This window comes from Lactuca sativa, chromosome 8, assembly GCF_002870075.4.
Source record: "Lactuca sativa cultivar Salinas chromosome 8, Lsat_Salinas_v11, whole genome shotgun sequence".
NCBI lineage: Eukaryota > Viridiplantae > Streptophyta > Magnoliopsida > Asterales > Asteraceae > Lactuca > Lactuca sativa.
The window spans coordinates 187,950,350-187,957,792 of NC_056630.2; the positions used below are offsets into that span (position 1 = coordinate 187,950,350).

Sequence of the window (7,443 nt, forward strand, 5' to 3'; positions counted from 1 at the left end):
GTATATACGTGATACATTAGCTATTTGCTAAAAGTATTTTATCTCAAAAAAGGTTTTAGTACATAAGGGCAGTAAGGTCAATTCATTATTTCTTTTTAAATTATAAGGATTTTAAATTATAATAAATGATTATCAATTGTGAACAAATGTTTATGTTTAATGGTTAAATATAATATTTTGAAGCTTAAAAATTATCTATTTTTTTTATAAAAAAAACGAACACGAGGCATCCAACCACATCCGAATATTCAATGGTTTCACACATTCCCACAACCTTCCTGCTGTCACTGTTAAGCGGATTCCATTCCCTCCATTGACATCCGATTCCAGTGTCTCCTCCCCAATTCCGATCCAGTCTCCTTACCCCTCCCGCTATATAAATCCAAACAAACACTCTGACAAAGCATTCAATATTTTACTACTTTTATCACATCGAGGCCAATACAACGACTATCCCCTCCCCTTCCCACCGATTCAAATGGCCCCCAGTAACAAAACAGAGAATCAGAGCCGCAAAACCATTAATTAGCCCCGAATTTCACACTTCAGAACTTCAATTCCAGCTCTAGATTCATCAATTTCAGAATCAGAACTCAACAATCGGTTATGGCGATGGAACGAACTTCTTCAAACATTTCACGAGAAGATGATCAGCAGAACGGAAACGGAGAGAAGAGAAACACGGACGCGGCGGAGTTGGAATCGGTTGAGAGGATATTCGAGAGCAAGAAGGTTCCGTCATGGCAGAACCAGCTTACACTTCGGGCTTTCGTCGTGAGTTTTATTTTGGGGATTTTGTTCACTTTCATCGTTATGAAGCTTAATCTTACCACCGGAATCATTCCTTCTCTCAACGTCTCCGCCGGACTGTTAGGGTTTTTCTTCGTGAAGACTTGGACGAAATTCCTTGATAAATCTGGTTTGCTGAAGCAGCCTTTCACGAGGCAAGAGAATACTGTGATTCAGACGTGCGTCGTTGCTACCTCCGGCATTGCTTTCTCCGGTAAGTCCAATTGATTCCTCCCTATTACTCGATCACACACACACAAACACAGAGTTGAATTAGTTCTTTACACGTCTGTGTGATTCTCGAATTTGCATTACAAAAATCTCAAATCTACAAAAAGTCCGAACAACATCGATGACTATGAGTATGAGATCATCAAATATTTAGACAAGAATCAAATATCTACTTTGGTTGCTTGCAAATATATTAAATTAAAAGAGGTTGTGCTTTGTTTCTCTATATTATGTTATTGAGTAATTTTTTATTTGATTAAGTACTTAGTAGGTGGAAATATAGCTGTATAATTTGTGCATTTATTTTAATTTAATAAAAAAAACATTATTATTATTTTATAAACAAATATATTATTAATCTCACTTCAAGAGTCAAACACCTTCAATAATAATATTATATATTTTGATCTTACCTCAGATATATCATATAGTTACTTATTTTATTTAAAAAATCATTATTATTGATAATTAAACATAAACAAAGTGCATAGTTAATTCACCCAATTAAAATTCAAGTATATTGTTAAGAATTTTAGTATGAAATAAATAATAAATTGAACAATTTGTATAAAATAATAAACTATATTTAATTTAATAAATTTGTATATCTCCGTGGTTATCGGGAGGACGAAAATACGACGTCATTCATTGCGATTTAACTTTCTATTAAAAGAAGTCATAGCTTGACATAACGTATAGTCCAAAGGTCTTTAATAAATAAGTTATGGCCTCGTGGGACCCAATTAGATATAAATATCTAAATTTTGATAAATTGTGATAAATAATACAGATTGTCTATTAATAATAGATCATATTAACATGGTTTACATAGAAACAAAATATCAAACTTAGGTGCTTTTATTGGAAACTGAAACATAATAGTCAAACAAAAAATTAACTAAAATATAATTTTTTTTATATATTTTTTCCTAAAACATAAGAAAGTTGTCCATGTTTATCCATAGTCTTTTACAACCAATCATCCGTATAATTTTTGAGTACAAAATAAAAATAAAAAATAAATATACAAGATTACCATAGAAAATAGAGATAGAACCTAATGCAAGTTGAGGTTGGCTGCCAATCCCAAATCGCAACCAATAACCAAACACGTGTCGTGTTATTAATGGATATGTTTTATTTTATTTTATTTTTCTTTTGCACTTTAATAACTATTTTAATTGTAATATGTTTATAAAAAATATATATTAGATAAGAAGATATACAAAATTTATGGTTATTAATTATTTACAAATAAAATAGAGTATTAATGTATTTTTATATATTTCTGAAACTTATATATAAAAAATATGTTTTTGGTGGTTTATAAATGATAAATATATAAAATTGATCGGATGAATAAAAAATTAATATTTAACATAAACTGAGTTGTAAGCGGTTGCTCATAAATGTAGTCATATATTACATTACATTTGTCCTAAGTTTTTATGAAAACTTATTACAAGAAATTTTAAATAAATATATTTGTCTTTTTCTTTTTCCCTCCTTTCAATTTTCATGATTGTCGTGTTCCATTTTGTTCATGATGGTTTGTGTATAATGCGAACCCAATCAAGTCAAGTGATTTTTAGTTTATAATACTACTTTTATGGATTTGTTTTTAAATTATGAAATCTGAATCTATGTAATAATTCAATCATTATTATATTATTATTATTATTCATTTATTCTAATTACAACATTTTGTTTTATCCGTATATATTTGATTCTTAATCCAATAAATATTTCTAAGTGGAAAATGGAAAGCCAATACATTATATACATAGATGAATAAAAAATTATATTCCTATTTTTCCATTTAGTCCTTGTAAATATGAATGACACACGAAATGACCCTCGTATTAAAACATAACGTGAAAGTAACGGGTGTGGCACCAAAATAGGCGTGAATAGAGGAGGGTATTGAAATATTGATCATGTGGACCAGATTCCATCATCTAATTGACTTTTTATGAGTCTACAAGTCCCACTGGATAGTGGATCTCACCCACGCTCTATTGTTTTTTCTTATTATTTTAATAAAAATATTAAACTATCATAATTTATTTCATCTTAAAATAGATGTGATGGTAAAAAAATAGTATTACTTAATTATTAACTACAAACAAGTCAACGAGCTCGAATTTAATTTGATTGTGATAGTTTTTTTTGAATGGAAAAACTATATAAAAAAAAAAATCTAATTGTGGATGCTAATCGGATAAAGATTGATTTTTTTTTTTTAAAAAGCTGAAATAAAAATTCATTTTTTTACTTTTGTGGTTGAAGGTCGTAATCTATACAAATAAAAAACAAGTCACGTATAATTAAAGTAAGGTGGTAGGGGGGTTTTCATGTGGGCCACATGAATGAGTTATATATCGAAATCCCGAGCTGGCAATTGAAATCCGTGAACATGCTCATAAGTCATACATCTCATTCACCTCAAACATTCACATTTCACACACAAACATTGAATCAAATATAAGAAATAGCAAAATAGCAAATACTTTTAATAATAACAAATAACACAGAAACAGTTTTGCTTCTTGTCTAACATCTAGATATTTCATTGTTAGGAGAAAATTGTATCCAAATTTATACACTTATAAAAGTTTGAGAAATTAAATATCCTCCAACTTTTTCTTCCTATTCATCCTTTTACCGTATCAAATGTTGACATGCTGTCATGCTTAATTACACATTTAATGAAATTAATAATAATTTAGTCCACTTTTATATGGGTAGGAGGATAGTAATAAAAAAAAATAGAAGAATATTTAAATTTCTCTAAAAGTTTATACCTTTCCTAGAACAAAGATAACTTTTGGCAATAATAAATCCGTACATATCTATCGCCTATGCAATCTTTACCTTTTCTAAAGATATTTTATGTCACTATCCTGCCTAGTACCTTCTTCCATCTTTCTAAAAATTACAAACTTTATCCATACAAGTTTATGTAAATAAATCATACGAATCACAACTTATGCAACGTAAACGAATCAAAATAAAACATTATTACTGTAGTAAAACTCACTAAAAAATACCCTGAATTTTTGTGGTTTTGGCGTTTTGTTTATATTAAGTATATATGGATTTATCTCACTACAATTGATGGGTTTTTTTAGGAGGATTTGGTAGTTACTTGTTTGGCATGAGTGAAATTATTGCCAAACAATCACATGAAGCAAACGCTGAACAAAACACCAAGAACCCTTCTCTTGTTTGGATGATTGCATTTCTCTTCGTTGTTAGCTTCCTTGGCCTCTTTTCCGTTGTCCCTCTTCGCAAGGTACATTTAATAATTAATAACCCTCTCAGTCTGTCAGTCTGTCTCAGTCTGAGCATCTACAGTGTGAGAATTTTAATTCCAATGTGGATTTACATATGCTATATGGGCCAGCTTAGAAGTTGTTGGGAGAATAATACAATATCTTCTTTTGTGTATGTTATGTGTTTTAGTAAAAAATAAATTTCCCTTAGTTAATAATATAATTTTTTGTTAATTTCATTGTGTTGCAGATAATGATTATTGATTTCAAACTGATTTACCCAAGTGGAACAGCAACAGCTCACCTTATCAACAGTTTCCACACTCCCCAGGGTGCCAAGCTGGCCAAGTAAAACCACAATCACTTTTTCTTTAATTTGTAGTTCTTTTTTTTTTAACTCTAATGATTTTAATTAATTACTACAGGAAACAAGTGAGAGCTTTAGGTAAATTCTTTTCCTTTAGTTTCTTATGGGGCTTCTTTCAATGGTTCTTCACGGGTGGAGATGGATGTGGATTTTCAAGCTTCCCAACATTTGGTCTTAAGGCCTATGAAAATAAGTATGTGTCTTTTTATCGTTAAATGCACGAAATAGCAACGTACTTTCAGTTAAAATTCATGATTTTAACTGAATTACAGTTTTATTTTTTAAAAATCTAGAAAGTATTTGTTATTATAGTCTTAGTTATTAGCTTTTATTACATCAAATATTCTTGTCAACAAGTTTCTTTTTCCATCAAAACCAGGTTTTTTTTCGACTTTTCAGCAACTTACGTTGGTGTGGGCATGATTTGCCCTTATTTGATCAACGTATCTTTACTAGTCGGATCAATCCTTTCATGGGGTATAATGTGGCCACTCATAAACGAAAAAAAAGGCGATTGGTACCCTGCAGATCTCAAGTCAAGCAGTCTACACGGCCTTCAAGGTTACCGGGTAAACTTCTCAACTCCAAGACTTTACACTGCATTTGTACACTGTACATGACATGACATGACACAACCATTCCACAATTTATCAAAAAAAACTTTCTAACCCTATTTTGTCTACCCCACCTTTTTTAGTAGGTCAAAAAAAGTACAATTTTTTTCTATTGTGTCAATGTCAGTATCATGCACGTCAAACACAGTATAACCTTTTTCTGTTATGTAATTATGTAATTGCAGGTATTCATCGGTATAGCTATGATCCTTGGAGATGGGCTCTACAACTTTGTAAAAGTCCTCGGCCACACATTATACGGATTATACCACCAATTCAAAGACCATAGATTCAACCCCAACACCCCTATAACCGGCAACTCTCCCCCGGACCTCCCCTCCCTATCATACGACGACCAAAAACGCGCTCGCTTATTCCTCAAAGACCAAATCCCAGTATGGATCGCCATCACCGGCTACCTCACCATCGCCATCGTCTCCGCCGCCACTCTCCCCCACATCTTCCACCAACTCAAATGGTACTACATCGCCACAATTTACATTTTCGCCCCCGCATTAGCCTTCTGCAATGCCTACGGATGCGGCCTCACCGATTGGTCGTTAGCTTCAACCTACGGAAAGCTCGCGATTTTCGTAATCGGTGCATGGGTCGGCGGCGAGAACGGTGGGGTTCTAGCGGGGTTAGCCGCTTGCGGTGTCATGATGAATATTGTCGCCACCGCGTCGGATTTAACGCAGGATTTCAAGACCGGGTACATGACACTGGCGTCGCCCCGGTCCATGTTTGTGTCCCAAGTGGTTGGGACCGCGATGGGGTGTGTCATTTCCCCGTGTGTCTTTTGGCTTTTCTACAAAGCGTTTGACGACCTCGGAATCCCCGGTTCCGAGTACCCTGCGCCGTACGCGTTGGTTTACCGAAACATGGCGATCCTCGGAGTCGAAGGGTTTTCGGCGTTGCCCTCTCGGTGCCTTACGCTTTGTTATATCTTCTTTGCGTTTGCGATTTTCGTGAACGGAATCCGTGATTCCGTCGGGAATAATTGGGCGAGGTTTATTCCGATTCCGATGGCGATGGCGATTCCGTTCTATATCGGAGGGTATTTCGCGATTGATATGTGTGTTGGGAGTTTGATTTTGTATATTTGGTCGAGGGTTAATAAGGCGAAGGCGGATGCGTTCGGGCCCGCGGTGGCTTCGGGGTTGATTTGTGGCGATGGGATTTGGACACTCCCGAGTTCGATTCTTGCTTTGGCGGGTATTAATCCTCCGATTTGCATGAAGTTTCTTTCGAGATCAAGTAATATTAAAGTTGATAGTTTTTTAAATCCGTAGATTGTTTTTACGAATATTTTAGGTTATACAATTGTAAAAATGTTGTTTGGAAAATGATCGTGTGTCTTTTTTTTTTTTTTTTTAGCTTTATATATGTTTGAATTTGGATTCGTGAGCTCGATGTTATTGAATATTGAAATGTGTTCAGTAATAAAAGTTTCATTTTTAGTCGTGATTCGGAGTCGAGTGGTTGGGTTTTTGTTGTTTACAATGGTATTTCGGGACTGTACTTTCCGGAGCACTCATTTTAGTACACGACGACTTACTAAAATAAATGTTTCTACAAAGAATATAAATCTTATAAAGTTGTATACTTGTATTCCAGTTATGTTGTTTGTATATAGCCTAGTCCTACACTTGGCCCATTGTAATCTACACTATGTTTTATCCGAAAAGAAAATGACAAAAATAACCATTTACACTAATTACATTACAAAAATAGCCAAAAAAACCGAAGTTGGTAAAATAACCATGAATTTCGCAGATGGAATAGTCCCATCTGCGAAATGGGCTTTCCATCTGCAAATGTACAAACAGCTAAAGCACAACTGTGTTTTAGCTGCTTGTATATTCGCAGGTGGTTTATTTTTTTTCTCTATATATATTGAAATTGTAGGGTAAAATCGCAGATGAAATAGCCCCATCTACGATTTACTCTGATTTCATCTGCGAAATTGCGGTTATTTTTTATTTTTTTATTTTTTATTTTTTATAGTTTGACTATGAAATCAATTGGTTTGTAGCTCGGTTATATCTAAACGTACATCACCAACATCAACATAATGCCCGTAAACATGCTTTTTTTTCATTTTTTTGACTTGAATTTTTTTTCTTTTTAGTTTTATCTACCACACGCCTATTCATAACTTTAACTT

The 7,443-nt window shown here is 33.4% G+C and overlaps 1 protein-coding gene across 2 annotated transcripts; it reads left to right on the forward strand.

The window, feature by feature from the left end:
- The first annotated feature begins 292 nt into the window (after window positions 1–292).
- Window positions 293–6,740, forward strand: LOC111916185 (probable metal-nicotianamine transporter YSL7). Of its 2 annotated transcripts, XM_023911815.3 has the most exons (6): window positions 293–1,003; window positions 4,152–4,315; window positions 4,546–4,643; window positions 4,721–4,855; window positions 5,042–5,231; window positions 5,462–6,740. In XM_023911815.3, exons 1-6 carry the CDS (start codon window positions 607–609, stop codon window positions 6,566–6,568), a joined length of 2,091 nt encoding a protein of 696 aa, XP_023767583.1. In that variant the 5' UTR covers window positions 293–606; the 3' UTR covers window positions 6,569–6,740. The 2 variants fall into 2 exon arrangements, with proteins under 2 accessions (XP_023767583.1, XP_023767584.1); XM_023911816.3 differs by lacking the exons at window positions 293–1,003; window positions 4,152–4,315 and having other exon boundaries at window positions 4,721–4,857; window positions 5,043–5,231.
- The last annotated feature ends 703 nt before the right edge of the window (window positions 6,741–7,443 follow it).

Excerpts from the sequence above, each read along its gene's own strand:
- LOC111916185 (XM_023911815.3), top strand. The coding sequence starts at position 607 with ATGGCGATGGAACGAACTTCTTCAAACATTTCACGAGAAGATGATCAG. Across the intron at positions 4,644-4,720 it reads CAGGGTGCCAAGCTGGCCAA|GAAACAAGTGAGAGCTTTAG; the intron begins GTAAAACCACAA and ends TAATTACTACAG. Across the intron at positions 4,856-5,041 it reads CTTAAGGCCTATGAAAATAA|GTTTTTTTTCGACTTTTCAG; the intron begins GTATGTGTCTTT and ends CATCAAAACCAG.